This window comes from Eulemur rufifrons, chromosome 20 (assembly GCF_041146395.1).
Source record: "Eulemur rufifrons isolate Redbay chromosome 20, OSU_ERuf_1, whole genome shotgun sequence".
In the NCBI taxonomy this organism is placed as follows: Eukaryota; Metazoa; Chordata; class Mammalia; order Primates; family Lemuridae; genus Eulemur; species Eulemur rufifrons.
Genome location: NC_091002.1, coordinates 51,624,456 through 51,639,891, shown reverse-complemented (window position 1 = coordinate 51,639,891; position 15,436 = coordinate 51,624,456). Strand labels below are relative to the sequence as shown.

Sequence of the window (15,436 nt, the reverse complement as noted above, 5' to 3'; positions counted from 1 at the left end):
CACCTGCCCGGGTCCCCTCCTCCCCTCACATCTGCAGCGCCTGTGTGGGGGGCTGTGGGGTTTGCCAGGCACCCGGTGCTCCTGCCCCTTAACCCTGGCCAGGGCCCCACAGGCACCGTTCTGCGAGGCTGGGCCCTGCGTCCTCAGCTCCACCGGTCCGCACTGCTGGGAGGGTTTGGGCCACCAAATCCCCGAGTGCCACAGTGGCCGGCAGTGCTGGGACCCTCTGCTACAGCAAAGCTCAAAGCACAGCCCCCTACTCACTGCACTTGGCATCCACGGCCTCCCTGGAGCAGGCGGACCCCCCAACAGAACACAGCCCTCGGGGCTGCCCGGAACAGAACACGCCCTGTGCTGACGACGCCAGGGTGCCAGTGGAGAGACGGGGGTCCAAACAGCCCTCACTGGGCCCCTCGAGCAGTTCTATCTCCCAAGCCTGAGCCTGAGAAAGACACAGCCCTGCCCAGCAGAGACCCCTCCTCGGTCCTGCTGGCTGGTCCGCTGTGACACCTCTGTGCTGGCCCTCATCACTCTGAGCCTCTGGACGCTGCCCTCAGACCCAACCGCAGCCGAGGGCACCGGCCCCCCACACGCCAGCCACCGAGGGGAAGCAGTACCAGGACCCCTCGTCTAAGGCCTGTCCCGTTCCGCAGGAGGCTGAATCCCAGAGGACGAGCCCAGGAGCCCAGGCCCCGACCACGCCAGGGCCCCGCAGACGGCGACCGGGCACCGCAGCCCCAAGCGCAGCGCGGCAGGGCGGAGGGAAGGGTGGTCGGACGGCAGTGTCAGCTCTGGTATTGCTTTCGGTATTTCCACCTTTAAAACTTCAGACATTTTCTTCAAAAAGAAAAAAACAACCAGAGCACACCTTTAACGGTAAAAAAAAAAAAAAAAAAAAACATTTCAACGAAAAGGAAGAACTCATCGCTAACAGCATTGCACGTGACGTGGTCCCAGCCCCCGGGGATGCCTCTTGGTGAATCGGCTGCCGGCTGGTCCCGGGGCTCTGCGCCCGCACCCACCGCCTGGCAGCGGACAGCACCCGTCCCGAGACCCCCCCGAGTCCGAGGAGGCGACTCAGAGGGTGCGGGATGGGCAGGCGTCCCCCACACGGGCCTGGAGAGTGAGCCAGCCCCCCTGGCCAGACGGCACCGACCCGAGTCCCCAGCCCCAGGGCCCTGCCTCCTGAGAGCCGTGTGCACGCTGGGTGGCCGTTTCTCGTCCAACGGGAGCGGGGAGGAAGGGCAGAGTGCAAACGCAGGGACGGGGGTGCCAGGGCTGGGGCGTGCAGGGCCCTACCAGTTCTGGTTGTCCCAGCCCTCGTCCGCAGGCGCAGACGGCGGCAGCGCTGCCTTCTTGGCGGCCTTGGCCCTGCCCTCCCCGCCAGCGCCCTCCCAGCTCTCCCAGCCGTCGCTGTTGCTGTTCCTGTGGTTGGACGCCGAGCCCCACACTTCCCAGCTGTCCGAGCTCCTCCTCTCCGTCGAGGTGTCAGCACACGTCCAGCTGTCACTGCTGGGGGACTTGCGGGCCCTGGAGGGCTCCGCGCTTCCGAAGCTCTCCCAGAAGCTCTGGTCTATGGCGCTGCTCTGCGAGTTGTCCCCGCCGCTGCTCTGGTAACCGTGGCCCTCTGGGGGTCTTTTAAAAGTGGGGGGAACTCTGAGCAGCTATTACAAAACCGGAAATCGCCCCGCGGGGCCCTGACAGCCTGGGCTGCTCTCGGCCTGTGGGCTGAGAACAGACTCCAGGGCCGGCAAGCTGAGCCCGGAGCCCAGCCCAGCCCCCCACTCAGAACCCCGGCCCCCGGCAGCTCTGCCGGGGGAGTGACCCCAGGCCGCCCTCGCGATTGGCAGCAGCCACAGCAGGTGGGAGCTGTGTCTCTCGCACTTTGGAGCAGAGGACATCGCCAGGGAGCCAGAGCCCACATCCCACCGATCGCCCCCACTGGAGGAGAATTTGAAAGAAAAACTCCTTTTCTACCAGCTCCCAACTGTGGTGAGACCATCTCCACGGGGCTGGGTGGCCTGGCACTGGGGACAGAGGCCAGGGGACAGGTAGGACCTGCCCTGCCCAGCTGCAACCACACCACTGTCTGCACACCCGAGGAGAGAGGCCTCTGCCATGGCAGGGACCGTGCCCTGACCCGGGTCCGGGCATCAGTGCCCTCCAGTGTCCCCCGACACCCCTGCCCAACACCTCCCCCCCCCAGGGCCCGGGGATGGTGGACTCGCGGAGCAGGGCCCCTCTCTAGGCTCCCGTGACCCAGCCTGGGAGGTGGTGGCTCCCGTGGGACCCACAGAGCAAGCAGATGGGCCTCTCTGCACCCCCAGGGCACCGGGGCCTCTCTGCCTGGTGATCCCGGCGCCACCATCCATCCGCCCCCGCCAGCAGGGATGCCATTCACCTGGAGGCTGTGGGAGGACGGGGCACGGGGCTGGGTGGGGACATGGCTTACCCATCCGAGGAGTCCTCTGCCTTCCCAGAAAAAAAGGTGGTGACGTCCCGCCATCCCTTACTGCCGACTCCCTGGACCTGGAAGGAGACGGGGACAGGGGCTGCTCACAGAGACCCCAACCCAATTGACACCACCCTGCTGAGAAGACCCAGCTTAAGATCTAGAAATAAGAGGAGCCTCACACACACGGCACACGGCACACGGCACACGGCACACAACACACACGCAGAGCTCAGGCAAACGCGGGATGCTGCAGCCAGGACAGCCCGTGTGCAGACGGGCTGTGCCCAAACACGGGGGGAGAAGCAAGGCAGGCCCCCCGCAGACACAGCCCGCTCTTCACACGGTGGACGCGAGGTCCCCTGGGCCTCCTCCCGTCCACACGGCACCTCCTGCTGTCCTGCTGGACACAGCGAAACGCACGCCCCACACAGCCCGCGACGGCGCCGGCACTTACCGCGGGAAAGGCCAGCGGCAGCGAGAGGGGAGGGAGAGACGCGAGTTAGCGGCTGAGCAGCCCCCGCGCAAGCTGCCTCCACATCCCTCAGGCCTCGGGGCAGCCGAGGACTCGCCCTGCTCACGCCGAGGACGTGCCCGGCCCTGGTGCCCCGCGCCGCCGTGGATGTGGAGACTGGCTTGGCCGTGCCCGCACGCCAGCGGGGCCTGCCCTACCTTGGACGCCAACTGAGAGACCCCACTGGACACATCGTCGAAAATCCGCCCCTCCTTCACCTGCGCAGATTAAAACACGACGTTGGCCGTGGGCAAGAGGCCAATTAAAGCCTCAGAAAAGCGCAGGGAACCACCATCACGTGGGTCCCAAAAAGCTCTGCGGTGGCCCCAGAATGATTTTAGCATCATGACACTGTGCCACGGTAAGGTCTGGAAGACGTGGCACCGGCCGACCACTGGGGACAGACGACAACACACATCACGGATGACACCAGCTCATCTGAGCAGCTCCTTGGGGGCCCTGCCACTTCCTGCGGTGCCGAGAGGACGAGCTAGTGGGGCTGATGGCCAGGCTGGCCTGAGCCACATCCCTGCGTCAGCCATACCTCCCGGGGACGGGCTGGCACCACCCCGGTCCCCCTGCGCACGGCAGCCAGGCGGGGCAGAGGAGCGGGCACCGGGCCAGGCTGAGTCTGGAACCCGGGCAACCCCGGGTGCTGGACAGGCGCCACCCCGGGCACCCCGGGCCCACCAAGCGCCCACACAGCCACCTCCCCAGTGAAAGGCGGGACGGCAGCACCCACCCCGGGGCCGCTGCCGGTACCTTCTCCTGCGCAGGCTTGAGGACGCTCTCGCTCAGGCTGTGGCCCAGCTCCGAAGCCTGTGGGGAGGGAGGCTCGTGAGCCCCGCATGGCGGTGGACGCAGCCAGCACGCGCAGCACGGGCCCGCCACGGGCAGCTTGAGCTTTGCCAACAGGGGACAGCAGCGGGACGCAAGCACACAGGAGCAGGGTCACAGGTCACAGGACTCCCCAGTGCACACACAGCCGCCACCGGAGAAGACCGAGAGCACTGCCCGCCCACACTCTCGCAGGAAGGGGCCACGGACACAGGGGGCGGCTGGCGGGGCCCGTGAGCTCTGTGAGGACCAGAGTCGACAGCGACCCCCACCTGCCAGCCGGCCCGAGCTCAGCCCGAGTGCCGACAGGGGCGGTGGTCACTCCTCACCGACGCGGGCGCCTCCCCCGCCCCTCCTGGAGCAGCACTGAGCCCACTGGAGGGAAGGGGGCAGAGAGGCTGGGCCACCAGAAGCAGGTGCTGGGGACGGAGCTCGGCCTCTCGTGACGCTGGTGTCCTGGAAGTGTAAGGGCCTGGGGACGTGGCGTGAGGGGGCCTCCCTTCCCCTCAAGGCCGGGACAAGCACAGATGAAAGATTTAAGGGGAAGAATTTCGCAACACAGGAAGGAGTCTCCTCATCGGGACAGACTCCTTTGGATCCAGTGCAAGGCAATTAAACCATGAAAATGGAAATCTCACCCAGCAGCCCCGGCCCCAGGAACCCCAGGCCCGGCCAGAACCTCCACGGGCAGCGCCCGGGTCCTGGATCTTAAAGGAGCTGCGGCCGTGACGGGCCAGGGAGCAGGGTCTGCGCACACGTGAGCGGAGACGGGCAGCTGAGCGCATGCTAAGCAGGCACCGCGGAGCACGGGCAGACACGGGCTTTACCGGCTCTGGCTGCTGTTTGTAACCCCAGAACTATACCGCGACGGCAGGGAGACAGGAGAGAGAGCAAGGTGGGAGGCAGTGTTAGCGACACCCGGAGGCAGCTCCACGCGCATGGCGGGGGGGGGGGGGGGGGTCACACGGGGGTGGTGTCACACGGGGCGGCTCAGAGCCAGCCACATCCTGCCTGGAGCCCGACTGCGCTTTTGCTCCACACTGACCCATTCCAGAACCGCGTGAGCCAACGCGACTCAGGAGCCTGGGACGAAGCCGGGCAATGTCCCTGGGGCCGCAACTAGCAGCGCACAGGGGGAGGACCTCTTGGGTGATGAGGGCACGTCCTGAAAGGCCACCCACAGCTCCACGCCTGGAAAGCCCACGAGGCCGCTGCCTCCCACAGGCAATTGACCCCGGGCCCTGCAGAGGCCACAGCCCCAACAACCGCGTAGGGACTGGGGCCACCAGCTGAGCCTTGAGGAGGGAGAGAAAGGCCCAGGCCCGAGGCCGCCACCGCCTGCAGCGGGAGGAGGCGCTGACCACAGCGCAGGGCTGGGCGGGGGCCAGTGACGCTCGACTGCTGAGCCGGCGTCCTGCTCCCAAAGGGGGTGGTCACCGCACAGTGGCCTCACACCTGTGCCAGCTGCCAACCGCCAGGGAGACGAGTTGGCCCTGCAGGGCCCGAGCCGCACAGCCCCCTACTCCCCTGCTAAACCTCGTGGGCACACGAGGTGGCCACACCGATGCCAGGAAGGTCCCTCCCTCTAGGCTGGGTGTGTGGGTGTGGCCTGTGGGTGTGGCCTGAGAGGGGGGAACCAGGCAGCGCCCGGACACTCCACGTGGTGTCACAGGCCTGAAAATGCACCGGACTATGAAAGCTGCTGCTGCGTTACCTTTTGACTCGCCTGGGATCCAAATTTTGTGGCCTAAAATGAAAACAAAGACAGAGCCCTTTAATCGAGTGTCTCGCCCTGGCCACGCGGCCTCACTCCTGCGGGACCCGATGCACTCGGTTCCTGCCCCGTCCCCTACCCGGCAGCAGCTCTCGCGAGCCCAAAGCAGCCGCAGGCCATGTCTGGGTTAGCACAAGCGCCAGCCCAGCGTGGACCGGGGCCAGGGCACACCTGTGCCGTGCCAGGGCTGGGGGACAGCAGGGCCAACGCCGTGCTCCAGACTGTGGCAGGACCAGGGCCCCCGGTGCGGTGCAGAGGACAAGGCCTGGGCGGCCCAGGGCCCAGCACCCCAGTCGCCTTCACACTCGAGGGAAGGAGCAGGGGCCTGGCCAGGGACACCCAGCTGGAGGCTCCTGGAGCTCCCTGGCCACAGCCGCCCTCGGACGCAAGGAAGCAGAGGCCCTGGCAGCAGCCAGCACCAGCCCAGTGGCAAAGCCAGGTGCTGTGGGAGCTGGCACCCTGGACGCCCGGCCCACTGCCCTTTGCAGGGCCCCCCCTGCTAATAAGGACTTGGGCCCCTCCCAGGACAGGGCCTGTTAGGCCCGTGGGGAGCACCTGGCCGCTGTTCACTGATTTTCGCTCATGCCAAGAGCACCCGGGAGGCTTCCAGCTCGTTGCTGGGGTAGCTCCAGGCGCCCTGGCTCAGCAGGCCGGGCCCTCGGCCTGGACCCTCAGCCCTGGCTCTGGGCTCTCCCTCCTCTCCCTGACACCTCTTCCCACACCACGGCCCAGCCCAGGCCAGGGCTCCTCACCGGGTCTCAGGCCTGCCCCTCGCTGCCCCTGCTCGCCAAGTCCCTGCCTCAGGCGCTACAGCCGTCCTGGCTGATCCCAAATCCTCCCCTCCTCTCAGGCCCGGGGCAGGCAAGGGCGGTGCACAAATCCCAACCATCAAACCACCACTCCGAAGACCCAGAAGCGGAAACTTAAGGGGCACAAGGTTCCCATGACCTACTTCACCAGGCCAGGGCAGGGCCTGGGGATGAGTCGGGGCCACATCTGCCCCCACTCCCAGCGGGCAAGGCCACCTCTGACACGGAGGGGGACACCAGCCACAGCAAGAACTGCCGTGTGGTCCTGCAGAGCCGTCAAGGCCCGAGGACCAACCTAGCTGGGGGAGTCAGGCCCATGCACGGAGGGCTGGCGCCCAGGGACCCCCATCCACACGCCCCCACGGCTCTCAGAACCTCAGGCCAGCAGCGGCCAGCAGAACACTAGAGACAGTGACTTACGCCCTCCTTCGCGGCCGAGGCGAACCTGCTGGCTCCAGTGGTAAAACTGCTCCAGCCCTGCGGGATGCAAGAGACACAGCCCAGGTCAAGTTCCACACGCAGCTGCGCCCGGCCCCAGCGCACGGCAGGCGAGCACAGCCAAGGCCCAGCCTGACGGGAGACTGCGCAGAAGGCACCTCAGACACCTCTGCTGTTCCTGCTTCTACCACGGAAACGAGGCTCATCCTACGAGCACCTGGGTGGCAAAGCGTCCGCCCTCGGCCCATCTGCAGGCCCAGAGCTGGCGCCTCTCCTGCCCCCAACCGAGGAGCAGATGGATGGCCGTGGGCGGGGCTGCCGGCGGCCACCAGGGCCTGCTATCCATCCCCGGTCAGGGTTGCTTTCTCCTAAGGCTCCAAGGTAAACTGCAGCTACTTAGAAATATAAATGACTCATTTAAATGACCACTAACTCTCTCCCTCGTAACAGAAATGCAGAGGCCCCTACTCTTTTCGAGATAACTAAACTCAGCCGTTTTTGGAGAACAGAGATGCAGGACAAACCCTACAGGCTGTAGCTAAATCGTGCTTTTCTTCCCTAGAGAAGGTCTGGCAAGAACTGTAGGAGAACGTGACCGGCTGCCCTGAGCAACCGGAAGCTACACGCCCCCAAGCTCCCGAGATCCACTGGTGGGGCTCTTGGAGGTGAAGAGATCCATTTTAGACAATTTTGGAATACAAAGGTCATTCATTTTTGGAATACTGAATGTGCACGGTTCAGAAAGATGATGCCGGGCACCTGTGTGGTCAGCCCCGACCACGCCCTCGGCCGTCTGCCCAGTGCCCTTGCGAGCGCAGCAGCACGGAAACAGATTCCTGTGCGGCCCCTTCTCACACGCGGCGCCCACCCTCCTCTGCGCCTGCAGCTGCAGGCCGCCATGTTGCTGCTGAACACCTTCCTCGTCCCTTCACGTGGCAGCATCTGAACAGCCACCCTGGCTCTAACTGGCCTCGCTGGCGAGGCCTGCAGCTTGTTTGCGATCAAGGGTGTTGCAGAGAGCAATGCTGCAATGAGTAAAAATCATTTTTCATTAATAGTAGCACTATCCTTGGAAGGTGAAGTTTGACAAAATTTATTTCCCTGACTGTAAAAGTGGCAGCCAGCCAGGGTCACACCCTGACACCTGCACCAAGCTCCAGGCGCCCTCAGGGTGCAGGGGGCACCCAGGCCGGGCACGGCCAGCCGGGGAGCGCAGCAGCGCCAGTGCGGCTCCCTGTGCCACTTCTGCCACGGAATCCCCGCCGGAGCCGGCCGCCCGCCACGCTCCGCACTCTCCCCGAGAGGAGGGCGACGTGGGCTCCGTAGGAAACTGCTCTTTAGGGAAACAGACGGAGTGAGGTCCTAAGTATACAAACGTGCCTAAAGTTAAGAAAGTGACTAAATACATTCCAGGTATAAGTAATTCAAGCCACACTTCAGAAGAAAACTTCACTGATGGTAAGGGAAGGCCTCACAACACAACTACACTGTGTGTCTGTGACTGCTGGCACAGCCCTCTGTGGGTCCCCCTGTCCGTGGGTCCCCCTGTCCGTGGCTCCGGGCGGCCCCTCGTGCCAGGCCTGCCACGGGAGGCGTGTGCCGCGGGGCCCGAGCATCCTCACCGAGTACAGGGACGACATGGCGTTGTTGAGGAAGTCATCTTCCCTCTTCGGAGGTGGCGGCGTGTTTCCAAACCCCACATAGCGAGTGCTCTGGGCCCTGAACGCAAAGTACCAAAAGCAGCAGCTGGCGTGAGCCCTGCGTCCCCTGGGACCTGGGACAGAGGCACGGCTGGGCCCCGGGGGACCTGCCACCTCCACCATGAACAGGACACACATGTGCACCCGGCGGGGTGTGAGCCTCCGCAGCTCAGCTGCAGCGCACGGAGTCCTGCCCTCTCCGCTCGGTTTAAAAAGACCCCCTGCCGTGTGGCCAGAGGCCCCTCAGCAAGCCCCGAACCCTGGACAGAGAGTTACTGGGAGAAAGAGCGAAACAGTTCACACAGCTTCAGGGATAAAAACTCATCTGCAGGTCAGGTAGATTCCAGGAGAAAAATATATTATTTTTTCCTAAGTATTAGGTTTTTTCTACACTCAAGACCCCCAGCTCCAACCTGGGCTGGCCAAAGTTGGGCCCCGTGCAGTGCGCGCTGCACACAGGAAGGAAGCAGCCCCCCCCTACAGCCCGAGCCGCGGGAGGGCCGCCCTGCCCGAGCCGACCCTGCTCTCGAGGCCTCACCCTTGATAGGAGCCGAGGTCGTCACTCAGCCAGTCTTCGAAAGCCTTGTCAGAGGCGGCAGTCACATTCTGCGTCTGGCCGGGGCCTCTGAAACCAAGAGCCAGAGGTTGGTGACGCCAACGCTGGGTGGAGGGTAAGGCAGGACCTGGCCGGCACCACAGCAGCCCCACTGGCGCCCACTGGGACCATGTGGCCTACCTGGGAGGTGCCTTCGCAGGACCCGAGAGCACCTGAGGCCAGGCCGGCCTCTGGCGCTGTCCAGAAGGCTGGGTGGGGCTCTCCCCTGAGGAGCAGGGAGGTCCTATTTTTTATTTTACACGTGTCTTCATTGGTCGAATCTTTACTAAAAGCTTACAAGCGTTTCAGCAATTTTAAAAAGCCTTTTTCCCACTGTCTTTTGGGAAGGAACAGCTCACAATTGCAGCTGTTACCACGACAGCAGGAAATCGAGGCTTCCATGGGGACCCCGAGCTGTGGCTAAGATCAGGGGCTGGCAGGGAACAGGGCTGGGACCTGACTCGCAGGCAGGGGAGCGGCTACCGGTGGGTGGTGGACGGCAGCATCCTGGGCTGAGGCGGGATCCAGTTCTGGGCAGGTGAGGACTCCACAGACCACTCTCTGCCTTCGGCCAGGGTGGCCACCTGCCCAGGGGACACAGGTAGTTAGCACGGAATGCCTGGTGCCGCCCGTGGACCCATCTCCTCAGGCGCAATGCACCCAGCCACGGCCCACCCGGACCACCACCACACGCAGCCCCCTCCCAGGCCTCGGCGGCCACAGGCTCAGGTCTACACAGCAGGTCCTACTGGCCGTGACGAACGGCAGCGCTGGTGAGCTCTGCAGCTGTGCTGCTCTGACTTCAGACGCATGGAACCCCCCCCACGGCCCCGATTTCCAGCAGTACTGCACCCGGGGTGCACGGGGCACTACGGATCAGGTCCCTCAGCCTGGAGTCGGGGACGGCTTTCATGCCTGTTAACTACGGGTCACTTGTCTCCCCGCTGGGTAGAAGACGCTGTCCTGGAGGAGGCAGGGGCCGGGGGCCCTGTCTGCACCTGAACTGTGCCCCGACGGGCACGTCGGAACAGACGGAGGATTCTAACTCCCCGAACCACTGAATGCCACGGTCCCGCTGCTGCGAGGGGTGGGGCAGGCGGACCCCCGCGAGTCGGGGGCTGCCATCACCTTATCCCTGAACAGCGCCGCGGCTCTGCTGTTGTACTTCTCCTGCAGGGACCAGCGGGGGTCGTAATCCTCCTGAGCCTCCAGGAACTCCCGGAACTTGGCGTTCCCACCTGCCTTCATCTTCTCCAGCTCAATGTCCTTCCACTTGTCCATGGTGACAGAGCGCACAAAGCTGGAAACCAGAGGCCTGACCTAATCACCAAGGACTGGGGACACCCAGGGCCTCCCCGCCAAAACCCGGGCCGTGGATTAGCCTGAGGAGCCACACGGAGCCGAGCACCAGCCGGCTGGAACCCTGTGCCAGGGTGTCACTGGAGCGGGCCAGGTTAGACACGGGGTCTCCGCAGAGCCTGGACGGCAGGACACTGACCTGAGGTGTACCCCAAGCCCGCGGTGTCTCCCCGAGCACTCCAGGCAGATCCAGATGCCGTAGGTCACACTAACCCACTGGGGATTGAATGCGCCACACTCAAAACAAACCTGCAAAGGGCCACAGATCATTTACCAGGTGGCTTGGGGCACGGTCCAGGGACCCCCAAGGACCCAAGAGGTGACCCCCAGAGGGCAGGCAGCAGGAGCCAGCCCTGGACGAGAGCTCTCGCAAACAAGCCAGTGGCCAGGCAGGGGGCTGGGGCGAAGCCTGAAGGGAAAGAGCCTCCCAGGCGGTGAAACGTCTGACGGGAAGACCGAGTGGACGCACCCTGGGGACCATGGCGGGAGCCCCCAGCCCTGGAGAGCACCAGGAACAGGCCCTCTCCGGCAGTCGGCAGCACGCCCCCAACCCGCCCGGCAAAGCCGTGCAGCGCGAGCGCCGCGCCAACCACCAGCTATGCCAAGGAGGGACGCGACAGCCGCGCCACTCCCAGGGGGCCAGCGGCCCTGAGCAAAGCACGGACAGGGGGCAGCGCTCACATTGTTCTCGTCCTGCACCCGGACTTCTTTAAGTACCTTCCTGGTTCTTGGGCTGGCCATGCTGCTGAAAAAGAGAAAAACAAACTTTTTAAACTTACAAACAGATTGCAAGGAATAAAATAAGCTGTCACTTCAAAACCACTACACAACAGGTAAGAAAAATCCCACTAAGCTGCTTAGGAAAAGCTATAGAGTGACACTGCTGCTTGCTGCGGACAACGACAGGGACCCTGCTGCAAGGGCCCGCCCTCCACACGCTATGGGTGCTCCCAGGCCACAGCCACTGTAGTGATTAGGGACACCACGTAATTACTGGGGTCTCCTTTTCTTAAACATCGTGTACCACCAAAACTGCATAATTTGTAAGAAGTCCTGTCTTTCAGAGGTGAAATCCACAGCAAGCGGTAGTCTTTACAGAACACCGACTTCCCACCTAAAAGGAGACACACCCAACTTGGGCTGGTCACTTCTGGGGACCGTGCACCCCAGCCCTCCCCTCCACCTCTCCAACATGGTGCGGGGGCCTCCCGCCTGGGCCAGGGCAGAAGCGCAGCCCCCGACCGCTATGTGTGAAAAGACCAGGCTGCTGGAGCATCCTCGGGTGGCTCCTCCATGGGGCCACCCTGGGCATGGAGGCACCAGATGGTGTGGCCACAGCAGGACAAGGACTGTGGCCTATGGGCCACCAGACCCGCCACGACAGCTCACAGGGACCCTGGCGGGGACAGCGGTGATGAGGCTCAGGCTGAAGAGAAAACCTACTTCCTCAGGGATCTACCGGCTCCAGCAGGGCTCAGCTTCAGCTGACGGCCCCCTTAGCCCACGACCAGGAAAGTCAGTACAATGAGACTCAAAGCCGGAGAAAGGGAGTGACGCCAACCCGGCGTCGGCTGTCAGTGAACACACATGGCGGTGTGTGTTGCCACGTGAGTCAGGGGAACAGCTCACAGGTCCAGCACACACCACCGAGCAGACGTGGGACGGAGTGTCCAGCCTGGAGGCAGCGGAACTGGGCCTCAGGCCGCCTGTACCCCTGCCAGCCCACAACTGCACGGTGGCTCTCCGACGCTCGCCTGCCTCTCGTGACCAGCGGAGCTGTGCGCTGTTCCCCAGCTCACGGCAACACGCCGCTGCGTGAGGAACACAGTGCCCCGAGTGACGGGGACTCACACGGCAACACGCCGCTGCGTGAGGAACACAGTGCCCCGAGTGATGGGAGCTCACACGGCAACACGCCGCTGCGTGAGGAACACCGCGCCCCGAGTGACGGGGACTCACACGGCAACACGCCGCTGCGTGAGGAACACCGCGCCCCGAGTGACGGGAGCTCACACGGCAACACGCCGCTGCGTGAGGAACACAGCGCCCCAAGTGACGGGGACTCACACGGCAACACGCCGCTGCGTGAGGAACACAGCGCCCCGAGTGACGGGGACTCACACGGCAACACGCCGCTGCGTGAGGAACACAGCGCCCCGAGTGACGGGGACTCACACGGCAACACGCCGCTGCGTGAGGAACACCGCGCCCCGAGTGACGGGGACTCACACGGCAACACGCCGCTGCGTGAGGAACACCGCGCCCCGAGTGACGGGAGCTCACACGGCAACACGCCGCTGCGTGAGGAACACAGCGCCCCGAGTGACGGGGACTCACACGGCAACACGCCGCTGCGTGAGGAACACCGCGCCCCGAGTGACGGGGACTCACACGGCAACACGCCGCTGCGTGAGGAACACAGCGCCCCGAGTGACGGGGACTCACACGGCAACACGCCGCTGCGTGAGGAACACCGCGCCCCGAGTGACGGGGACTCACACGGCAACACGCCGCTGCGTGAGGAACACAGCGCCCCGAGTGACGGGGACTCACACGGCAACACGCCGCTGCGTGAGGAACACAGCGCCCCGAGTGACGGGGACTCACACGGCAACACGCCGCTGCGTGAGGAACACAGCGCCCCGAGTGACGGGGACTCACACGGCAACACGCCGCTGCGTGAGGAACACCGCGCCCCGAGTGATGGGAAGCTACACACACGCACACTGCTGTCCTTTCCAGCGTCACCCCTTTCCTCCTCGCTGCTTTGTTTAAGGCGACGGTTTACATTGACCAGCTTTTCTACTAGTGGCATAGGGGGAGCTTCACTTAAAAAAAAAAAAAAATCAGAAAAACCTCTGTCCCACACTTGGCTTTAGTCTTAAGTGCGCAGAGATGAGGCGTCCCCGAGGGGGCCCCGGCTCTCCCGGCAGCCAGACCCTCTGAGTCTAGCAGCCCGTGACTTCACACTCCCTAGTGCCCACCTTTGAGCTACTCGAGGTTGGGAAACAAACACCGGCTCTCTGTGCCACACGTGCCCGTGTCCTAAAACCGCAGGCCGTGCCCACAGGACTCGGCCCTGCACGACCCATTCAGGAGAATTACTGCCACCCACAGCACTAAAGCCAGGAAAGGGCAGAGAGCACTGTGGGTCCGAGCTCTCACCGCAGCCACACGAGGGCCCTGTGCGGAGCTGGCATATGGGACAGGCACACGCACGGCTGTGAACCCAGCAGGGCCTGTGCGGGGCAGGTGGTCACCCGGGGTCACAGCTGCCACGCCGCAGGAGACCAGTCCAGGTGTCCACTCTCAGTCCTGTTTCCACACACTACGCCTGCCCTCAGGGGCTCACGAGTGGTCGACAGACACTGACAAGCGGAAGTCAGAACCATAGCGAGACAGCTCTGAATCCGAGTAAAACAAGCAGAAGGATATTCACACAACTACTGCCGGGAGAAAACCTGCGGAAGTGAAGGACGTGGCTTGGATTTTAAAGGAACTTTCCCACGTGACCAATTCTGGATGTTTCAGAGCCCGAGTTCTCCAAAATGCTAAGTCTAACAACACGAAAACAAATACCTCCTAACTTTCAAAAGCATAAATACGACTTATCTTGAAAAATAATCCAAGAACTCGCAACCCTTGAAACCAAGATGATAAAAATGCATCTCTTTCTGCAAAAGGACATAACGTTAAATGTTGGACCAAGTGAGGGCAGTTTTTCTTGGTTAAACCACCTGGAACACTCTCAACATGCCAGATCAAAAGAGATAATTAAAGACACCACTTAGTCCCCAGAGCTGTAACACAGGTGACAGGTAGAAAATACTAATTGTCTTTCTCAGAAACTGTCCGAAGCACCCATGTCTGAGAACAGCAGCCCTTTCTCCTTCTAGAGCACAGGCTATTTCTGAGCTTGGCAGGGACATGGTCCCAGAAAGGGACGCCAAGACGAACCCAGGAGCTATGACAGCCCCTGACCACCATGACAGTCCCGTTTTGCTGCTCTCACCAACAGCGTGGCGGGAATAGTAGGCCCGCGGTAAACGAGCACAATTATTGCTCGGAGTGGGTGGTTTGCGACTGTTTTTACCAGGGCAGGCAGGACGCACAGTCCCCCCGAACGCACGTAAACTGAAAAAAGCTTCAGAAGCCCCTCCTGGTTTTTCTCCCTTCCCCGAGACCACCATCCACGTCCGGGGAAGGCAGGAACAGAGCAGGCGGCGGCCGCGTCTCCGACGGGGCTGGGGCTCCCTGACGCCTGCAGGACACCCTCACTCCCCGGCTGCGGGTGCTGAGGGGACCAGGCCGGGCCCGGCTCGCCCCAGGGCTGTGGGTCGGGGAGGCCCCCGGCCCGGGCTGGGGCAGCGCAGGCCAAGGGCGGCGGGAGCCCCGACCAGGCTCAAGCCCAGCGCCCAGGGGCGCGGGGCGAGAGAGGCGGACTCGGCCGGACCGGGCGGAGCGGCCACGGTGCGGCGGGTCCCGGGCGGGGGCGGTGGCGAGGACCCTGCGGGACCGGGGGCGACGCCGCGTCCGCGCCGGCGAGCCGCGGGCTTACCTGGCAGGTGGGGCTGCGGGCTGGGTCGGGGTCTGGGTCGGGGTCTGGCCGGGCCGGGGTCGCGCCGTCCAGCTGCACAGAGGTTGCTCGCTGGTCGCCCACCGGCCGCCACCAGCTTCCGACTACGTTGCGCTTTGCAAGGCCTCACGGGAGCCGGCAGGGGCGGGACTTCCGCCTCGGGTTCGAGCCCGGAAGCGCGCGCCCTCGCGGTCGCCATGGAGACGCGCCAGGTCAGGGCCCACGACGCGCGGAGCGCGGAGGCTGCCGCCGTGGACCTGCGGGGCAGGCGCAGAGGGCGTCCGGCGGGGTCGCCTCCGGGAGGCCACGGCAGGGACTTCGGTTTTGTTTTAACTCTTTGCTTTTCTGCCTACCCCACATGTTCTGCATTGATCTATGTGAC

General features: G+C 63.9%; 1 protein-coding gene across 1 annotated transcript; it reads right to left on the bottom strand.

Annotated features, from left to right (window-relative positions):
- Positions 1-840: 840 nt before the first annotated feature.
- ARFGAP1 (ARF GTPase activating protein 1) lies at positions 841-15,160 on the bottom strand. The gene is made up of 13 exons (XM_069496614.1): positions 15,037-15,160; positions 11,160-11,223; positions 10,618-10,727; positions 10,248-10,419; positions 9,603-9,703; positions 9,063-9,149; positions 8,447-8,543; positions 6,807-6,863; positions 5,518-5,550; positions 3,729-3,785; positions 3,125-3,184; positions 2,453-2,529; positions 841-1,635 (listed from the first exon to the last, which is right to left on the bottom strand). Exons 2-13 carry the CDS (start codon positions 11,217-11,219, stop codon positions 1,296-1,298), a joined length of 1,251 nt encoding a protein of 416 aa, XP_069352715.1. The 5' UTR covers positions 11,220-11,223; positions 15,037-15,160; the 3' UTR covers positions 841-1,295.
- Between the last annotated feature and the right edge of the window lie 276 nt (positions 15,161-15,436).